Genomic DNA, 22,404 nt, shown 5'->3' with positions numbered 1-22,404 from the left:
TCATCATCAGGAAAATACAAATCAAACCCACACTGAGATACCACCTCACACTGGTCAGAGTGGCTAAAACAAATCAGGAGACTCTAGATGCTGGCGAGGATGTGGAGAAACGGGCACCCTCTTACACTTTTGCTGGGAATGCAAACTGGTACAGCCCCTCTGGAAAACAGTGTGGAGGTTCCTCAAAAAATTAACACTAGAACTCCCCTATGACCCAGCAATAGCAGTGCTAGGAATTTACCCAAGGGATACAGGAGTGCTGATGCATAGGGGCACATGGACCCCAATGTTCATAGCAGCACTCTCAACAAGAGCCAAATCATGGAAAGAGCCTAAATATCCATCAACTGATGAATGGGTAAAGAAGATGTGGTTTATGTATACAGTGGAATACTACATGGCAATGAGAAAGAATGAAATCTGGCCAAGTGTAGCAACATGGATAGAACTGCAGGGTATTATGCTAAGTGAAATAACTCAGTCAGAGAAAGATGCCATACATTCTCACTCATATGGGGATCCTGAGAAACTTAACAGACCATGGGGGAGGGGAAGGGGAAAAAAAGTTACACAAAGGGAGGGAGGTAAACCCTAAGAGGCTCTTAGATACTGAGAACAAACTGAGGGTGGATGGGGGGTGAGGGGGAGGGGAAAGTGGGTGACGGGCATTGAGGAGGGCATTTGCTGGGATGAGCACTGGGTGTTGTATGAACACCAATTTGACAATAGATTATATTAAAAAAAGATTATAGTACAGTGCTTAAGCTTTCATGTAGTTGTTAGTGCTGAATGTATGTGTACGTGTGTATCATCTTTCTCCATTGTGATTGCTTTCTCTTTACTATTTCTGTTTCCTTTTGAAAACGTATCGTCCCTGAAGCAAGAGTAAGTTTTCTGTCATTTAACTGAAAGACCAAGTTAAATTTAATACTTTTCAAAACATTAAAATAAGAATAGTGCTTTATATGTCTGTATCATATATCAAAAGTAAAGATTCAATGAAAACTTTAAGATCACTTACTAAACTTTCAAAGATGGGCAGATTTTCCATAAAGATTTCAACAGCAGAGACAGATGGGCTACATTCCAGAGGGGAAGGACACAAGAGTGATGAATGAGACCTCTAATGTCTGCCATAACTGTGAAAATCTTTATGGCTAACTAAAACTCCTCACGAATAACAACCTGTAAATATTATATGAGCTGTCAGACAGATAACACCGAGCTCCGAGACCATCGCACATGGTGAACAGAATACCGCACCATGGGCTCTGTCAATAGATTGCCAAGTCATTTAGAGTTTCAGACTTACATTTGATCTGGGGAGTCAAGAGTTCATACTAAAGTACGTGCCAAGGTACCTGAGTTGCAAAGATAAACATACCCAAGTGTTGCTGGCTTTGCAGTCCCGCAAAATCTCACAACCAATATTTGGTAGCACTGCTCATGAAGAAAAGCTCGTTCCAATTGACTTCTACAAAACTCCAAGAACCTCCTTGTCATTATTAGTACAGTAAGAAAGAAATAAACCTAAGGCCAGCTATAGGAAGATAGGTGTTTATAGAAATAGAGCTGTGACTGAGTTATGCTCATGGAATTTCTGACTGATTCTGAACAGAAGTGCCTGACTGTATTACCAGAGAACTTTCCCCCGGGGAAAGGTGGCTACAGTCTTCAGGCCATCTGGGTTAAGCCAGGTTACTAACAAGTCAGTGCAATATTGCCAGGTGCCTTTAGTGTCTCTCCAGATGTGCTTTTAAAAGACGGCAGGCAGTCAACACCATTTGCTGAATGCTCTCTGTGTGAACGGTATTGTATTAGGCACCAGGGAAATTTCAAGGAATGTAAAATTTGAAACCTAAGCCAGTAGGGAGCAACTCAGATATTAAAAACCAAATGACTGTAGATGAGATGCACATTCATTTAGAAAGCAAAAGTGAGAAAGAGCTAAGGATATGACAAAAATTAAAGCAAAAAGAAAGTGGGAAAGATTATACTTCGATCCCAACACTTTCCTGCACTGTGAAACAATTAAACGTCTAGACTTTAGCCATAGTTTCTCGGCGAGCAGTATGCTTCTCGGCCCCTTGACCTTGGGCTTAGCCATGTGACTCGCTTTGGCCAATGGGGCCTTAGCAGACATTACATGAACAGAGGCTTGTGCTCTTGTCTTCTGGGAATCAGCCAGGGGTACATGCCCCAGGTGGTCTCTGATGCTTCAGTGGCCTCAACACCCAACATGTTTAGAAACAACCTAAATGGAACTAGCAGCCTGCAGCTAAGCTTCCCAGCCAAACTCTGTCTAGATCATCTGAACCACAGTTGACCTGTAGGCCTATAAACATGAGTACAGAAACTGTCTATTCTCATATAGGAGGAAGGGACGGGGAGAGGGAAGTTGAGGAAGAGAAGGGTGGGGGGGGGAGAGTGAGGGAGGTAAAAGAACATCAAGAGACTAAAGAACACAAGAATGTTCCCAAGCAGAATGTTCCCAATGTGGCCAAGAATGTTGCCACTCACTAGTTCCTGGAACCCCTTCTCCGAAGCTGATAACCTGTAATGGCTCCAAGTATAAACTTGGATGAGTTATTAAACGTGTCCAGTCTGGCTTCTCTTCTATGAAAGAGACAGGAATACTCCTTATTCTACACGTTTGTTGTGAAGATTACAGAGGTTAATCCACAGAAAATTCTTCTTTCGTGTTAAGAGCAAAAAGTGCTCCATGGCTTTTGGATTCCTATTCCTATCTCTATTATCATTATCATCATCATTAGTGTAGTGAGTCATCAAGGTATTTATCCCATTAACCAACTTTACTGCCAGTGCGAAGAACCCTAGGGGAACCAGGCCAATCCGGGTCTGTGGTCCTAGAGTTAAAGTGACTGCTGACCACTAAAGCATGGGCCTGGGCAACAACCCCAGCAAATTATCCCTCTTCTCCCTTTTCCAGCCATGTTCTTTCTCTTCAAAAAATTGTATGTGGTTCTCAGAGGAGTAAAACTTGAGAAGAGACGAATCTTCTTTTTGCCACTCCGATGCTGGTGTCAACTAGGAAAGTCAACCATGTTTCATCATTTTATACTAGGAATTGTTTAGGAATTCAAAACAGATAGCCAAGTATTTCTAGAAAGACATAGAACAAGACACTTTCATTTTAATTTCTATTTTTAGTTCTGAGTTTTAAATCACATGTCATGTGACTAAACATACTCTTTTTTTTTTTTTTTTTGTAAATATATACATTAGTGTGGCTGGTTCACATTAGAGGAATTATCTGATCTTGTTTAAGGCATCAGTCTTGTTGTCCTGTATTTTGCCCTAAGACAGCAAGGGTTCTGGTGAGCTTTTGAGTTGGGCTCCAGGAAAAACTGAAGATTTGGTTCAAAACTTTCCCTCTTCCCCTGCTGCCTTTTAATAGATGTATCTGCTCCAGACCTCCTGGACAAAGTCTTTTGAGTCAGTCTCCTTCCCTTGATAGCTGGCCTAGGTCAAAGTCTATAATTCAAGCTCTTGCTTTTTACCTTTTGAGAATAAATCCCTCTGTCCTTAACTCACACCATAAATGAGCTCATTTCATTCCATTCCTCTTATGATTTTTTCCCAGACATTTCCTGCTCAGATTTTTTCTTTCCAAGTCAAATTGTCCCCATGTTGACTAATCCTTCAATTATTCTCTCTTGTCTGCCTATTTCTAGCTCATTAAAACATTAGCACTCTCTAAAACCTATATTTATATTCATTATACATACATAAGAAATCCCTTTTTGGACAAAAGGGCTATAAGGAGGCTACATGTAAAATTGGAAAGGGGGATATTTACCACACCAGAATACATCCTGTGAACCTCGCTAGGTGAAGGAAATCAGGGGCCAAGGAATCAGAAGCATTGTTTGCTAGGTTCCTCTCAGATGAAATACTCTCTACCTTGGATGTGTATGTACCTTCAGAGACAATGTGCATTAATTCGAGTTGTCATATTGTGATTGCTGAGATATTTATTGGCTCTTTGCCTGCAGTTCCTGGCTCACAGTTCCCAAGACCCTTGGAATTTCCTGGGTGGGGAGTGATGAAGGTGTCTTGTGTTACGTTAATGAGGTGACTTTTGGAAGGCACCAGAGGATGGGCCTCTGGAGATACAACCTCTTAATTAGACGTTAGAACTTGCAGTCCCCACCTCTCCCCCACTCCTGGGGAGGCGGGAGAGGAAAGAGGCCAGAGGTTGAGTCAACGGCCAATGGCTGATGATCTAATCAATCATTAGTCTGTAATGAAGCCTCCATAAAACCCCAAAAGGACAGGGTTTGCAGAGCTTCTGGGTTGGAGATGTGGGGAGAGGAACTCACTTGGGGAGGGCATGGGGGCCCCACACTTCCTGCATACCTTGCCCTATGCCTCCCTTTCATCTGGATGATCCTGAATTATATTTCTTTGTGATAAACTGGTGATCTTATAAGTAAAATGTTTTTCTGAGTTCTGGAGCACCTCTAGCAAAAGAATCGATGCTGAGGAGGAGGTCCTAGGAACTTCTGGTTTATAGTCAGTCCAATCGGAAGAAGTACAGGTTATAATCTAGATTTGCAACTGTTTGAAGTCCAAGGAGGAGGCTGTGGAAATTTCCAGTCTATAGCGGGTTGGTCAGAAACACTGGTAACAACCTGGCTTGTGATTGGCATCTGAAGCGGGCAGGGTTGGTCGGGTGGTAGGGAGTGGACAGTCTTGAAGGACTGTACCCTTAACCTGTAGAATCTGATGCTCTTAACAAGTCGATAGTGTTGGAATGGAGTTGAATTCTAGGACCTGCTGGTATCTGAGAATCGCTTGGTGCTGTGTGGGAAGTGACCCCTTCCATGGAAATTGGGCTTATTTACTAGTCCGTAAAGAACATCTCATTTTGCTTCCTGTAGAATTAATTATTCCTCCTCTCCCTGTACTTGTACCACTCCTATTTATCACAGCTACAGAAGGTCATGATTATTTTTCCTTATAGGTCTTTCTCTTTTGTTTAGAATTTGAGCATCCCAAGGCCAGGATTCTGTCTATTCCAAGTGCCTGTGTTTGTTAATAAATGTATGAATGAATGCTACAGGCATAGTAAGTCAGATCATGTCACTTTCTAGCTCAGAACCCTCCTAAGTCTCCCCTTAATAAGAAATTTCAAAGGTTTTTAATCATAGTTGACAAGACCCTACCTGGCCTGGATCTTAGTCACTCACTGACCTCTTTATTACCCACCATCTTGCTTTCTCATACACTCTTTATTGTTCCCCAAACCGTCACTATGCTTGCTCTCATGTCAGGGTCTTTGCATTTACTGCTTCCTCTGCCTGGTACCCTGTTTTGTCTCCTTCCCCACCCCAGTATGTGTCTGGTTTGTTTCCTCACTTCTCTACCCAAATGCCACCCCCATAACCAACACATTTAAAAAGTTCTCCTCCCCAGGGTACTTGGGTGGCTCAGTTGGTTGGGCATCCCATTCTTGATTTTGGCTCATGACGTGACATCACAGTCTGTGAGATTGAGCCCCATGTCCGGCTTTGCGCTACAGCACAGAGCCTGCTTGGCATTCTCTCTGCCCTTCCCCCACTTAAAAAAACTTCCCTGCTCCATCACCTTTAGCCTGTTTTATTCTTCTTTTTAAAAAGGTTATTTATTTATTTTGAGAGAGAGAGAGAGAGAGAGAGAGAGAGAGAGAGAGAAAACATGAATGGGGCTCGAACCCATGAACTGAGAGATCATGACCTGAGCCAAAATCAAATTTGGATGCTCAATGGACTGAGCCACCCAGGTGCCCCTTATTCATCTTAATTAAACTTATCATAACCTGATTGCTTTGTCCCATTAAAATTTAACCTCCATGAGAGAGAGTTTTTCTTTTATTTACTAATGTTTCCCTAGGATCTAGAACAGAGTTTGACCTACACGAGTCATGGAATAGACTGGTTGAATGACAGAATGAATCAATTCTTAGTTGGCTGAAAATAAAGTGAAGCTCCTCATTTTTTCAGGACATTAGACTAGGCACTAGGCTCAGTCTTTCCTATTGTATTAGAGAGGGAATAATCTTTGGAGTGTCCAGTTATTCATTCAATCAAGCCGTGTCCTGCCCTTATCTGCAAGATGTTGGATGCCTGACATAAAAAAAATAGAATGAACTCATGCCCTTTACCCTTATGGTGGTCACGCTCCAACCCATTTCCTTTTATGATCTATTTTATCAACTATCCTTCATTCTAACTCTTGTCTGTCATTGGTATGTATGCTGCTGAACTTAAGGTGTAAGGCGAGAGGCTGACATAATCTTATGCTGTTCTTAAGCATACTCATTAATGGAGGTCATGAGGTCAGGCATCTGAAATAATGATCATCACTACATACACTGGACAAAATCATCAACCTCATAATGAAAGCAAGAGTAAATCAAATCACCCAGTGACCAGAATGAGCCTATTATAATGCCTTTTCCTCATATGCTTTGAAATGCCCATCAGTTACATTGTCCTCTCACAGATGGGGTTCCCCAGGAAACAGACTCTAAGACAAAGTTTAGAGAGCAGGATATTGAGTATGATGTGCCCTTGAGATCAACACCTGCGGTAGGGAGAAGATAGGAACCAAGAATGGCAACCAAGAGAAGTCAAGCTAGGAGGCAGGCCCAGGGAGTCTCGGTTAATGAAGTAGAATGATAGAGTTCTCCCGAGGTGGGCCAAAATGGCCAGGTCTTTACACTCCTGCATCCATCAGGAGCTACCCATAGAAGCTGTATGACCTTGGGGGAGGCAGCTGAAGCAGTTCCCAGAAGGAAAGAAGGTTGTCTGTGGAGGGCACTCCTCCTCACTGCCTTGGACAAGGGAGTTGTAGAAAAGCAGTCTCAAATGATTCCTCAGTCTTAGGCCATTCTCCTTAGTGTCCCATGTGACCCAACTGTCATGGCTCCACATTGTCCAGGAGTTAGGGATACAGGAGTGGAAGGGACAATTTCACCCTCCAGACAGCATTTGACAACATTCGGAGGCATTTTTCATGGTCACAATTGAGAAGGTGGGTGCTACTGGCGTAGTGGGGAGAGGGCAGAGGTGTTGCTAAACCTCCCACAATGCACAGCGCAGTTGTGTTGTCTTGAGTGCCCAGGTCAAGAAAGCCTGCTTTCAATATACATAGACAGTTAATACCTAACTGAATCAGACCCTCTTTCTTGGTGATTTTGATTGCAACATCTATAGAAAAATCTAGATGGTGAAAAGGTGGGGACTTAAAAAAAAAGTGAGAGGGCTAAAGAAGGAAACAGAAGTCACAAGGCCACAGAAACTGGGAGTAAGGACAAGGCAGGGAGGAGAGGGAAGCCATGATACTGTGGTAGTTTGGGGGGCACAGTGGCAAAGCACATGGAGAGAGAAGCAAACGTCCTTCACGGTGACTGCCATTCTGTCCTTCCTAGTGTTTGCAGCTGTCCATACCCGCTCTTTGCAGCCCTAAGGAAGCAAAGCCCGTGTGCAGTGCACTGAGGTCAAGACGGTTGTTACTGCCGATATCTGAAAGTGTATTTTAAAATTCAAGACAATGGTTTTTAAACCAGGCACAGTTTATGCAAGTCCACAAAAGAACAAAATGCCTTTGTCCTCACCTCAAAGGTCTCACCAAAAAGTATTTTGTAATCCCAAACTGGTTGTGCCCTGAAAATGGAAAACAGCCAAATGGAAAAACGAAAGTAATGATTTTTGCCCACAGGGATGTGATTCCACCATTTCTGTGTTGCAAAGCTTTGTATTTAGGGACAGATGACAAAATGGTACTCTGGGCCAAACTCACAAATGCCTTCATTTTCCGGGGAGTGTAAAAATATACCTTTCAGAGCCGGCATCCCACTGAAATAGTGCCCATGTATCATGAAACTGATTTAGGACCGTGGAGCTGGTCTGGTGCCCTAGGTCCACAAGAGGCCCAGGGAAATCTGTCATGATGAGGAAGAAAAAATAAGAAGGAAGGCAGCACTTGCTTCATCTCTGCCCTGCCACCAGACTAAGTTCCTGATATGTGGGAGAGTAGTGGGTGGTGATCAAGCCAAGTGTTGCCATTGAACATCATAGTCACATTTTGCATGGGGTATCGCAGTAACATCATCAAGCCTGAAAGAAGTGGAAGCTGCTGGTGGCCCCTTCGGAGCCCCCTTCCCCGCTGACACAGGCATCTCTGGCTGCTGTGAGTGTTGGCTGCTATGCGCCCATCGACTCTGGCTCCAGAGAACCTTCCTCATTGAAATGGGAAATGCCATTTGTCCCCTACTCCCCAGAAATCCACAGCCAGTGCCTGACTGATGTGGGGGAACAACAGTCTAGCTCCCTTGCTTCAAAATGGGGCCAACTTGGTGGTGCAATGTGTGCTCCAGAATGCCCTGTGGGGTCAGGTTGAAGTTTGTCTCCACCTCCTCGTTTAGCTTGACTCCCTCACTGGTGTCGCCCACCTTATCCTACCTCCCTCATGCCCCGTCACCCAAGAGCTGCTGTCTAGACAAATTACTTGTACAAGAGTAACCACCCAGGGCCCTATTTCCACGAAACACTACTTAAGGCTAGGGTGAGCAGCCATTCTGGTACACATAGCACTGGCGAGGTTTCCTGGGATGCAGGATTTCAGTGCTCAAATCAAGAACATCCCAGACACACCAGGAGCAGTGGTCATCCTAGCTTAAGGCAGAGAGATGTTTGGATCCTGAGCTGTGCCTCCAGGACCTGGGGAGTAAGCTGAATAACATATATTCGGTGGCATTCTGGTGAACGAGCTATGCAGAAAAGAACAAAGAAGTCTTGATTTGCACTCTTTGCCAATTTTTTGTGGGGTCGATAGTTCCATTATGGTGGATTTCGAGCTACTGAGGGGCAGTTTAACAACTGGCTCACAATCATCATATATTTAACAACTGGCTCTTTTAAGCCAGTATAAGCCAGCTCCAGCACATGAATCCCCACTGCAGAAACCAAGAACTTTCTGAAGCTTCCTCATGTGTCCAAATAAATGGATATGTAGGCCAAAGATGCAAAAATTTTGTTACTAAGGTTACTCTAAAGCAAACAAATCTAGGTCTTAATGGAGAATACAAATTTGAGCTTAAGGAGACAGGGCCATAGAAATAGGTTTTGAGGAAAGAGTTTAATTATGATCACTGTGCTTTCCTGGGGGCATCTGAAAGGCTACTTCTGAACTTAGGAAGGTATTACCAGGATCACTGATAAGTTAGAAGGCATCTGTCCCAAATTCCCAACACTTGTGATAGCATGTGATGACTTAAGAAATTGGCCCAAATTATTTTGCCCTGAGACTGTTCCCTGATAGGGGGCTTCGGGATGAAAATCATCTCATGCTGTATCTGTAAGCTCCTTCCTCACTGTTATCATGACGGCTTCTTTAAGCCTATCTGTAGCTTTAAATTATTGGTCTACTCATATTTCAAATTCATCCATCCCCTGAGGACAATGGTAGCACAGATTGGAGCGGGGTTAAGTGAAATGTCAGCAATTTTCAGATTTGCTTTAAGTATCCCCCCACCTTATTTATTAAGTGTGGGATAGAAGAGGAGGTGGGTGGTGGAGTCGGGTGGAGGGGGGTACAGGGATCAAGGTTTGGCAAGTCTCAGGATGGAAACAAACTTCTGGGTCCTAAGTAACCAGGGGCAACTGGGATGCCTTGGGTTGCTTTAATGAGATAAAGAGCTAACCAGGGAATTGGTTTAGAAACTTAAGATGATGAATGAAGCCTGGAAGAAATTAGGGATCAATTCATTCTTTTTACAGGGCCTCATAATCTGAGAACAAGAAGATCACTCAGTGAAACTCACAGCGTTTAAATTCAGAACAAACAGTAAAAAAGAAATCTGTCTTAAGGAGTTTCATAGCCATCAGGAGAGTTTAACACTGCAAAAGGTCAGTGGGTTCAAAGCTAGAGAATAAAAATCTTGACCATTACTGTTTTTTTCCATTATCAAAGTAAAACACGCTTATTATAAAAACACCTGTAAAAGTAAAAAGGAAGAAAAATGCAATAGCTCTTTGCATTCTGATGTATTTTCTTTTCAGTCTTGTCTTCATGTATCCTCTTCTGCTGTTTCTATTTTATTTTCTAATATAGTTGCGATCATGCTGTAATTTAGAAGTCCGCTTTTCCCGTTAATATATTACAGGGCACAGGAGATTTTTATAAAAAGGACCATGTCAAGTTCTGAATGCTATTAGTCCTTGCTCGGAGGCAACATGAAAGAAAGGTCACATTATTTACTGAGTGTCTACTATGTGACAGTCACTATGCTAAATCTCATGCCACTGTGTATTAGCAATGTCAGGAGCAAATTTACCTCATCTTCTTTTTGATATAAAACATAATTCACTCTGTAAGTGATTTTATTGAACATCTACCAAATACAGATACCATGTTAGGTGCTGGAGAATATAAAACCATCCTTCCTTGCAGAGATTAGGGTTTACTCACTGATTATTTATCCTTTTGCCAATGACACCAATAACTATTGAGCTCTTATAATAAAGAAAACACTGCTCTTAGATCCATGAAAAATATCTTCAGGAAGGAGAGAAACTAGTTACATACAATTAAATAGAAGAGAATGAATGATACTTTCGTGCCTAGTTTCACTCTCATACGCAGATAAGAAGTTATACTGTTAAACTGATAGTAACAAAGACACTAATGCAAATGCTGACAGCAATCACTTATATATCACTGTGTGCTAGGTGCTACTCTATATACTTTACATATATATCTAATATATATAAGTATATATATTAACTATTTGATCCTCACTATAACCCTTATAAGATAATATTGCCATACTTCATTGAATTCAAAACTTCACTGGACATTATATACATTCTGATTTCAGGGCTTTCATAACTTGGTGGGAGGGAATATGTCTTACATTTGATGAAACGTTACTCTTATCTCCATTCTACAGATGAGGATAAAGAGACTGAGTATCTGACTAGTACTTGAACCTAGTCAGCTTAGTTCCAGAGTCTTAATCAGTACCCCAAGGGAGACAACACTTGGCCCAGAGGCCTCGAGAGAAGAATTCAGGCTCTGTAAATCAACTGAGTACGGCCCAGACCAAGAGAAACAAAAGACAGAAGTCTGTGGCAGTGTCAGGTGAACTAGACGATCGCTGGCCTGAGTGTCGTAAATGGTTAAGGCAGTGTGAGATACGGATTGCAAGTGCAGACACTGGGGTCCAGTCCCACCGTGTGTGTGACCTTGGTGATGTCATTTTATCTTTCTACACCTATTCTCTCATCTGTAAAAATAAGGATGGGGTGGCGTATTTCACTGCCTTTCAGATTCCTTTTGACTGCAACCCACAGAAGCCAAGTATCTTCCATTTTGTTGAAGCGCACACGCATGCACGCGTGCGCACACGTACCCCCACCCCTAACAGAGACCAAAGTGTCAAAACAATACTTAACCTTGCTTATGTTATGTACTCTGATATTTTCTAATCTCCTCCATTCCATTAAAAAATTGTTGGTTGCAAGTCATTAAACTGATTTCGGTATTCACTAATGAGTACTACGAAAACAACTCAGATAGATTGTCCCTTAGCCTCTCTCCAGTTAGGAAATTCCACAGCATACAGGACGCCTGGGGTGGGGGCGGGCACCAGAAACCTCAGGAAAGAGAAAGTTGACCCTTTTGCCTTATAAATAACTCATTTTCTTTTTAATTGGATTGTGTTCTTACTACCTTCAGCAGAAAGTTCTCATTATTAAACCATTTGGCAAATACCACTTTAGGGCAAAGATTCCTATACCACGTTTCATGGCATGTTTAGTGAGAAATTAATTGGTATGCCTGAAAAAGCCTTCCATCGTCACGGAAGGAGGGAGAAGAGCTACTGACTTTTCCTCCTCTCTTAGCATTTCCATGTATATTCAAGGCTGCAACAATTCTAACAAAAAACTTTCTTATCTTTATAAGCTAGTGTTTCTCCAAACTTATTGCTCACAAAACTATTTTTTCAAGGAAGAGTTATTAACATCATACAGAACGTTACTGTTCTGAGGAACATGGCTTGGACAAACGCTACTCTGGGGAATTTTGCGACTGGTAAAATTTTAAAATTCCAGTTAGTTAACATAGAGCGTAATATTAGTTTCAGGCGCACAATATAGTGATTCAACACTTACATACAGCATCCGGTTCTCACCACAAGTGCACTCCTTAATCCCCATCACCTATTTTACCCATCTCCCCCATCCACCTCCCCTCTGGTAACCAGCAGTTTGCTGTCTACAGTTAAGAGTCTGTTTCTTGAACTTTCTCTTTCTCTCTCTCTCTCTCCTTTTCCCCCTCTGCTTGCTTATTTTGTTTCTCCTAGCATAATACTCTCTAGCTCCATCCATGTGGTTGCAAATGGTATGATTTCACAGAACTGGTGAAATATTAAGACAACTCTAAGTTCTTTTCACTGTTACAGAAAGATTTCTACCTTTATTCAAATATATAGTTATCCTTGGTTATGTAAAATTTAGAACAGAAGCTCAGAGAACTGAGAAAACTGACACACAAAAAGAGCTTAAATTCTTTTTCTAAAAGGTTTTAAATTCTTGAAGATGCAGGATGGACAATTTTCAGAGTATTATGCCAATAAATACTAGAGTACTTTCTTCATATTGACATATGAAGACATGGACACTGTACTTCCCACTATATATTCTAATATATGTATATATTCCAATATACGTATAAATGCTGAGTGTGATTAAAATTATATAAAATATAGTTAATTATATATATAACGTTATATAATTTTTAAAAATCAAGGTATTAGAATTTCTCTCTTTCCTTGGTTTCAGTTGCCAAAGACAATGAGAAGTAGTAGAATATCGGAACTCTTGGCTGGCTCAGTTCATGTAGCATGCAACTCTTGATCTGGTCACGAGTTTGAGTTCCACGTAGGGGGTAGAGATTACCTAAGATCTTTTTTTTAAAAAGTGGTAGAATATTAAAGCTGGAATTAAAGGCAAGCTAGTATCTAGCAATGGATAAGGGTCATATTTTTACAATGTTTTTCTCTTCTCATTTCTCTCAGATCTAAGATAAAAGAAACAACTTCTTTAACAAGTAGAGATTGGGCCACCAAGAAGAAACACTGAATACTTTTCTTGAGTAAAAGCCTTCCTCTCTCTATTGATAAAAAACAAAGACAGCTGGTAATGTAATTTTCAAAGGGGAATGTGTGTGTGTGTGTGTGTGTGTGAGAGAGAGAGAGAGAGAGAGAGAGAGAGAGAGAGAGAGAGAGAGAGAGAGACAGAGAGAGATGGACAGAGAAGGAGAGAAATGGAGAGGGAGAATAAGAGAGACAGGGATGGTGAGCATGTTTAGGGGTACAATTACTGCCTCATCTTCCTTTCTCAATTTCTAAGTCTCAAAGACTTATTATTATTCCTAGTAACCTGGAAGCCAATTAAACATCAATTCAAATTCATTTACTATGATCTTAGTGGTATCTTTTTCAAACATATTTTTTTTAAAATTTATTTCTAGGAGACAGAGAGACAGCGTGAGCAGGGGAGGGTCAGAGAGAGAGGGAGACACAGAATCCGAAGCAGGCTCCAGGCTCTGAGCCGGCAGTCAGCACAGAGCCCGACGTGGGGCTCGAACCCACGAACCGCGAGATCGTGACCTAAGCGAAAGTCAGACGCTTAACCAACTAAGCCACCCAGGTGCCCCTTCAAACATATTTTTATTAGTTTTAGGGGAAAAACTGTTTTGCTTTCACTGAAAACAATGTAATGGCAAGTAAATGACTTGGGAAATGCCCTGCCTCAAATATGGGTTTGATGGGGCACCCAGTTTCTGGAGATTTCTAGTCGTCAGTGTGGCAGCACATAGCAAAAGCCTTACAAATGTAAACATCCTTTTACAGAGAAGTTCTGTAGGAATTTATCTTGTAGGGAGGATAGGAGATGTTTACAAAGGTGTGTAAAGGATGTTAGTCACAATGCTGGACAGAACAGTGAGAAATCTGAAATAACTTTACTACTGAGTAACTGAGAATTGTCTTGGTAAATCTGGTACAGCCAGACAAGAGAATACTGCCCAGCCATTTAAAAAATTACTCTGTGGAGTAATATTTAAGCACACACAAATATTTTTATTATAGTTCTAAGGGAAAAAAGCAGGTCATAAAATGTTAATGTGTTTTTATCCCGTTTGGTTTAAAAGACGAGAGGAGAATCTGAATTCGCCCACATACGTGCACCCCTGAGAGAAAGACAGCAAGTACATAAAGCACAATTTTTATCATGGTTATCTCCAAGTGGTGGGATTAAGGGTAATTTTTTTTTTCCTGTTTGTACTCTCTGCTTTTCAAAATTTCCTAGAGAGGCATTTATTACCTCTATAATTAAAAAAAAAAAAAAGACAGGGGCGCCTGGGTGGCTCAGTCAGTTAAGTGTCCAACTCTTGATCTCAGCTCAGGTCTTGATCTCAGGGTTGTGAGTTTGAAAAATAAAAAATAAAATAAAAATAAAAAAAGACAACACAAAGCAACAGCCTTCAATTAGTCTTTTGTTTCACAGTCCTATTTCTCAAATATCCCTTAAACTGAACTGGTAGTGTCTGCTATCCACAGTCGAATCTTCTAAGCGTATCTTGATATTCCACATGAGTAAGAAATTGGTGGCTTCTGGGGCTGGCTCCATTTAAGCAGGGAAAGCAATGTCTTTATGAGCATCTGTGTCTACTAGCCTGACCTTTCTGGAAGCAGGCATTGGTGTGATACTGTTTAAAAAGTGTTAAGGATGCTCCACCTGGCTCTTGCAAGTACTTCCCTCACAGCTCAGAGACTGTGGATGACGTTCTACTCGCAGAGAGTCATTCCTCAGGCTTATGGCTTTTCACCCTATTAAAATGCAAATAACCCAGGAGAAGTACACATTAAACTTTACCTGTCACCTGGGTTAAATAACATCATTTTCTGAGAAGAGGTTTTAATGGGGAAGACATGGGAATGTGGGTGGGGCAGGGAGAGAGAAAAAGGGATGAATAAATACACAGGATGTTTGAGGAGTAATGAATATTCATAATAGTAATATTTTTGTTTATGGCTTATGAGTCACTTACAAATATGTTATTGCATTTAATCTCAATGAAATCGAAGAGAATGGCAGTCACCAAGGCTACTTAAGCAGACCAGAGATTTGGAAAAATACAGAAGATAAAATCTGTACACTTCGTAATTATGCTAGAGGCATTCCTAGAAGCCACAATTCCACTTAATTGTGTAAGCTCCTTTAACTTGCCCCTGCTTCTTTGGGCCCTTCCTAAGCATGTGTAATACTGTCCAGATAATGACTGCATGCACAGAGTAAGGTTAGACCCAGTCAAGAAAGTAAGACAACTTCTTACTTAGTACATTATGTGTGTGTAACAAAAAGACAGGACCGCCACCTTCTAGGAACTTTTGTTCAAAAAGACAATAGCCCAATGGAGACACAATGAAAGCATCCAGTCAAATACTTGAAAATGTGAGCAAAGATATTTTTCCTAACCTATGGAAAATGGAAGGGAAAGGAAAGGAAAGGACCAGAAAATGGCAACAAAAGAAGGCAGCAGAGGATGAAGGGAGATCATACAGAATCCCTTCCTGTCTATAAAATACATAAACTAAGTAAATAACAGTCCAGTGTGTCAGTTAAAGCAGACTCTGGAGCCCACTTGGTTTTGAATCCTGGCTCTGTGGGACTGCGTGCCTCAACTTTCCCATCTTTAAAATGGGTATAATTATGGTATCTACCTTAAGGGGTGGTAATGAGGATTAAATTAGTTCATATTTGTAACATTGCCAGGTGCAAAGTAATTGCCTTAAAATGATGATGAAGCCCTTATACATACTCATGTATGAGAAGAAATATGCCAAAGTGTTAACAGATGTTAACTCCATGTGGGAGCAGTATGGTTTTTTAAATAGAAAAAAAATCCTCAAAATACACATTTTTGTAATCAAAGAAAGAGGCGTAGAAATTAATAACATGAATCAGAGGAAAACAGAGCTTGACAATGTCATATGTAATGGTGTATTAATGGGAAGGTCCAATAGTAAACCCTCAGTTAACTAAGGCTGTTCCTCTTAGTATTTATTTTAAAACATGTATTTATCAATAATACATATGGGTAGTATAATTAATGATACAAATATAATTAATATAAAATTAAAAATAGGAAAACTAAAAGAAGAAGGAATAGTGGTCAGGGATAAAAGAGCGGTAAGAATGGTTAGGGAAAGGAAACATAATAGGGAGTGTTTCCAACTTGGAGGCAGGAAGTATTTAATGAATTATGTAGAGCTAAAGAATTATAGATTCCTAGTAACACATACTGAATTATCCTATCATAATTATACAGCATCATAATTATCAGCTTATGAAGTGAACTGCTATAAGCAGAACTAAAGACTCAAAAATATTACCAAAGTTAGCACTTGAGCACATATCGCAGGAAACAATTATGCATTAGCTGAAGCCTGGGCAAAATGATCTAATCAGTCCTCCTCTCCTAATCCTCTGAATTTTCCCACCAAGGTGTATTTCAGGATGAGTTATGCCTCCAGTGCACTTGGCAGAGATGATGGTAATTCGGCTCTTCATTCCTTGCTACCAAGATGCAATGAAGACATTAAACAATGAAAGGTGACAGTGACTTACTGGAAAGGAAGTGCTGGGACGCGGGGCCAAAATCCCGGTGGGCTTCGTGCAGCTGCCTGATGCGGTCCTCAACAGCCACCTGGGAGGAAGAGGAGAGAAATGATGTCCTCTCATCAGATATAATGAGGAGCAATGAAAATGATGTACCCTCTTTGGTCAGATCTTTTGGGCCCGGAAAGCTGGAACATTAAAGTAGCAATTTATAACCCCATTTTTTAAAACAGATTTTTTAATGTTTAGTTATTTTGAGAGAGAGAGAGAGAGAGAGAGCACGAGTGTGCGTGTGTGTGCGAGGAGGGGAGGGGCAGGGAGAGAGGGAGAGAGAGAATCCCAAGAGAATCCCAAGTAGCCTCCATGCAGTCAGAGCAGGGCTTGATCTTACAACCATGAGACCATGGCCTGAACCAAAATCAAGAGTACGATGCTTAACTGACTGAGCCACCCAGGCGCTCCTATAGCCCCCCAAGAGCCATTTTTATCAAACCAACGCCAAACAAAAAAAAATTTGCTTTCTTGGTAATGTTAAAATGAGATTTTTTCACACTCTGCTCACTGGCAGACACCAATGAACTCCTGCTCCCATGAGCATCACAAGTGCCACCTCTAAAACTTTCATGCCAAGATTAGAGAGGTTGTCATTCCTTCATATACTAGATAAGGATTTCAGGAATGGCATATATTTTGTCTTAGTCTATTGTTTTTGACTAATGTTTTTGGGAGTCCTGTTGATAGTTAATGGATCATTGAGAATTAACGAGTAACCAACAGTTGATTAATACTTAAGCATCAAAGAAGTAAAGGCAAGGCTTAAATACAGGGTAATTACAAAGGAGATAATGAGATCAAAGACATTTTCAGATTTCAGTTTTTAGACGACTTGAAAATTACTGCGAAGTAGATCTTTAGGTGGCATGAAATAAAAATTACCATTCTTTTTTTTCTATTAGGTTCTTCTATAATATATTGACAGTGTCCTGATAGTTTAGTGAAATCCATCCTGGGAAGGGAAAAAACGGAGAAATGATGGGTGAAATGCATTCTGCAGACCAGGTATTAGAGGTGGCCCCAGGCTTCATCAATCTGGATCTTAATTTGGTTCAGAACAGCCCATGGTCAACAAGGGGTGGGTCAGCTTTTGCCCAGAGCCAGCAAAGCTCGAATGGGTTCAGTCCTACCATGTGGTTAATTCCCAAGGGATAAAACAGATATTAAACAAGATCAGAAATGTGGCTCAAGTGGTCTGGTCTAAAGCCGACTCCAGTCTTGCAATATCAGTCAAGGGCCTAACAGATTCAGAACAATCTTCTTTTTTCACTTCCTCCTAGCCTTGCCCATCTTTACTTGGAACAAATATTTGGAAAAGCACGTGGAGTTCCAAAAAGTGCAGTATTTGCTTCACTGTTGCACACACAAAAGTGTGAGGAGCATTTCAAAGCTACCTTCCTGGCCCTGTGACCCTGCGCTATCTGCCACACTCAACCGGCCTGTCCGCAATATTCCATCCAGTTTAACACTTGTGTGACTTGTTCTTGTTGCTGCTCCTCTCTGGAGCGCTCTCCTTCCCCTTCGCTTCCGGTTCCAGTCTTTTATATGTTTCTACACCTACTTTCCAACCCCCAGGACAGAAGGGATTGCTTCCTTGGCATCCTCAAGGCTCATAGTTTCTACTTGGAGCATTTCTGTCATACCGTCTGTTGTAGCTGCCGGGACAGGAGTTGTCTCCTGCAATGCCATGTGAACTCTCTGACAGCGGGACTAGTCCCTGCTTATCCCTCCTCCCCTCCCCACCCTCCTGCAGGATGCACTGAACCCTGCACACAGTAAGTGGGTAATAAATGTTTAACGACTAGTTGACCAAACCAATGTGTACGTGTGACAGAGAGACACAGAGACAGAGAGATATGGGAGAGCAAACAAGAGTGTGCACCGACACTGCCTGCACGCTTCATGTCCCTGGGTACGTATATAGCATTTTAGTGTTAACTTTCCTCATCAGTAAAACGGGATAACAAGATGACCAATCTCACAGACTTTTCTGTGAGAAATAGCTGAGACATGTGCAACGTTGGGCCCAGTTTCTTTCACATAGTAATTACTCAATAAATGTTAGCAGCTAATGTTACTGTTGCTGTTATGATGACTATATGGAGAGGAAGAGGTTATCGTGGGCAAGGCAATACAGAAGACACAAAGATGGCTGATACTTATTAAGCGTTCTGTTCTTGACAATATGAATTAACTTACTTAATTTTCACAGTAACTCAGTGGAAGTAATACTATCTGGGTGTGCCTGAGTAGCTCAGCCGGTTACGTGTCCGACCCTTGATTTCAGCTCGGGTCATGATCTCATGGTATGCGGGTTCAAGCCCTGCATCTGCACTGTCAGTGCGGAGCCGACTTGGGATTCCTTCCCTCCCTTTTTCTCTGCCCCTCCTCTGTGTACTATCTCTTCCTCTCTTTCAAAAATAAATAAATAAACATTAAAAACGAAGTAATATTATCTGCCCACTTCACTGAAGTAGAAACTGACCCATGAGTGGTTAAAATATAACAACAACAACAACAATAACACAATTTATCTAAATTTAAATAGTAAATTGGCAGAGCCAACATTCAAACTCATTCAGTCCAGCTCTTGCTCTTTAACTACTAAAGTTGAAAAGTATTTGAGACATATTTAATATGCAGCTGGCTTTTCAGTTTACAGGCTGCAGAACAGCTCAAGTGTATGTATCTATGAGAGTTTAGCTGTTGGTATCTGTTATGACCCAAAGCAAGGTCAGTGCCTGGTCATGAAGAATGTGATGCCATGAGATTCCAGAGAACACAGGCAAATGAATATTTAGAAGGACATCATTATTTCTCAATGCAGAGTGGGTCATTTCATGAACAAATGAATCAAGAGATACCTGTGAAAGTTCGGAAGTGGGGAAGAGTGGATGAGGAGGCCACATAGGAGTGGACAGTGACCAGAGATCTTTTCATGTCCTGAGAAAGCAATCCCATGGGGAACATGTGGTAAAGGAGCATGACTGTGTCACAGGCCCTGTCCCCTGGCAATAATGTTAGTAGATTCATAATGGGAGACAGAATCTGAGTCCATTAGAGGCCACTCATCTCTGAAGGTCCCTTTCTTCTTCTCTAAGGTGAACTCCACAGGTAATTTCCAGGGTATACCTGATATTGTCAAGAAATTAAAAGGAGACAGAAGTGAAGTCCCATTCCTACAACTCAAAGGTAAGAAAATGCATGAGAGAGACTGAAATTAAAAATGTGTCATGTAATGAAATGAAAACTTCAGGAAACAGTCTTAACGTAACTAAAGAATTAAGCATAAAGTATCTCTTTTCACAAATTATCCTTGGAGAAAGGTACTGCATGGATTGAATTCACAATTGAATAAACAAAGGCATCATTTTAAGAAAGAGAAAAAACTTGAAGGCACACTGTAGCTATCTAAGAACAAAGGCACTTTATTCTGTGAGCAATTAGGCAAGGAAATGAAATTTGATAAACTTTTGAAACAATAACCTCCATGCATTAGACCTTTCTAACTGGCTGTGTTTTTAAGCACTATCAAGTACTATATACAGACTAGGAAGCAAACGCCACAAATTATACACTAGTATTTTGCATTCTGGCACAATTCATTTTTTTAAATGTTTATTTATTTATTGTGTGAGAGAAAGAGAGACAGAGACAGAAAGAGTGAGTATGGAAGGCGCAGAGTGAGAGGAAGATACAGGGATTCCCAAGGAGGCTCCAGGCTATCAGCTCAGAGTCCAATGCGGGGCTCGAACCCATGAACCATGAAATCACAACCTAAGCAGAAACCAAGAGTCAGACACTTAACCTGACTGAGCCACCCAGGCACCACACAATTCATTCTTTACTTGGTTAATTGCCTGTTCACTGGACAAATATTTGTTAATACTAAAAGAGACACACAAGGAGCAAATGCTATAGTCTTGGATCTCTGGAAGCAGAAAGGCTGGGAGGGGAGGAGGAGGGATGAGCTGAGGAAAGGCCTGGGCCAGAACATGGCTGTTGGAGAGGGTGGAGAGGTACGGCGAGCCACATATCATGGCAGCAGAGATGGAAACCAAGGCTCCGAAGGTCAGGATTTTCCTGGCAAGGCGATGGGAACCAGGGAGGATGTTGGTGCAGTGCCTCAGGATTTGAGAAAGCAGCTCAGGTTTAGGCAGGTAAGTGGGTCAGAGATGCTAAAACAGATTAGAGAGGGACCTGGGGTCCGAGACCAGGTGGAGGCTGTTGGAATCACCTAGGTGTGGGGTGACAGGTGCTGGAAGGAAGACCCTGAATGAGAGGGAAGGCAGATAGGGAGGTATCTGGACAGAAGGAAGAACTAGTTAATTTTGGCGTTGGAGCTTCATTTCTGAAGAAGCAAAGAGAATATGTGTATTTCCGGTGTTTTGGATTGGGAGATTGAGGATATTGCTGATGGAAAGACGGCCATTTCAAAGGGAAGGAATGGCATATGGCTGTAGAAATTCACATGGAACATGATGCACTGGCCCTCACAGTGAGATATTTACTGGAGAGGTCACGAATGGCCAGGGGAAGATGAGAAATTTGTCTCATTCATTAAAAGAAGAAATGGCAAGTGAGAATAAAAGGGGTCCGGGGTAGGAGTGAGCATTATAAGGTGAGCAAGGAAGAAAGAGCCAGAGGAATTTAATTAGAGTTATTGAAAGAGATAGGAAGAACCCAATTTCTTCTGAATTAATAGGCAATACCTCTGTTTCCTTTTATGAAAAGAAATACAAGTATAACATCTTTTGGGAAGCATACATCCTGTATCTACAAGACAGATCATAGATAGATGAGAGATCATGAAAGCTTAGAACTGGAAGAATCCTTATCTATTGATACACAAGGGTCTATTCTTTAGAGCTCTCCCAGATGGGCAAAAAACTGCCATCTGTTCCTTAAATACTCAGAATCCAGTTTACAGTATTCCTCAGTGAAAGCATGTCAGAAGAAATTAGAAAATGTCTTTTTTTTAAAAAAATACATGCTCTGTGAGGACAGGGACACATCTTTCTTTTCCTCCTACATCCCTGGTGGCTAGCACCATCCCTGGCATATAGCTGGTAGTCTAATTATTAGTTGAATGAATTCATGTACAGTTTATTCAAGAATTGTCACCCTAACAACTCTATTTTGCACATAGAATTCTCTATCATGAGATTCCCAGCACAACTGTTGGAAAGACTTCCCCTCCCTTCCTTCTTTGTTCCCTCCTCCTTTTTTTAAAGTTTATTTATTTTGAGAGAGAGAAACAGAGAGAGAGAGAGAGAGAGAGAGAGAGAGGACGTGCATGTGAATGGGGGAGGGACATAGAGAGAGAGAGAGAGGGAGAGAAAGAGAATCCCAAGCAGGCTCCATGCTGTCAGTGCAGAGCCTGACGTGGGCTTGATCCCACGAACTGTGAGATGAAGACCTAAGTCAAAATCAAGATTCGGATGCTTAACTGACTGAACCATGTAGGTGCCCCTCTTTCCTTCCTTCTTGATGATCAAAGTATAAAAAAGAAAAGTAGAAAACCATTTAGATTTATTGGGCCTACAACTAAGAGCTCAAATCTCCTGCCTATTTGTTTTATTCTAATTTTTAAAGAATCATATTTGAGAGCTAATGAGGACTCTGTTATTTTCCTTTGCTTTCTCATTTCAGATGA

The 22,404-nt window shown here is 41.3% G+C and overlaps 1 protein-coding gene across 4 annotated transcripts in view; it reads right to left on the bottom strand.

Moving 5' to 3' along the window:
• Positions 1–22,404, bottom strand: part of DMD (dystrophin) — a 634,325-nt gene that overhangs the window by 213,050 nt on the left and 398,871 nt on the right. For all 4 annotated transcript variants that reach the window (XM_039248767.1, XM_039248768.1, XM_039248770.1 and 1 more), the window contains exon 11: positions 16,704–16,782. In XM_039248767.1, the coding sequence (XP_039104698.1) occupies positions 16,704–16,782 (79 nt within the window). The remainder of the gene's footprint in view (positions 1–16,703; positions 16,783–22,404) is intronic.

This window comes from Hyaena hyaena, unplaced genomic scaffold, assembly GCF_003009895.1.
Source record: "Hyaena hyaena isolate Hyena2069 unplaced genomic scaffold, ASM300989v1 scaffold_318, whole genome shotgun sequence".
NCBI classification, from domain to species: domain Eukaryota; kingdom Metazoa; phylum Chordata; class Mammalia; order Carnivora; family Hyaenidae; genus Hyaena; species Hyaena hyaena.
This window is presented reverse-complemented; position numbering and strand designations above follow the sequence as displayed.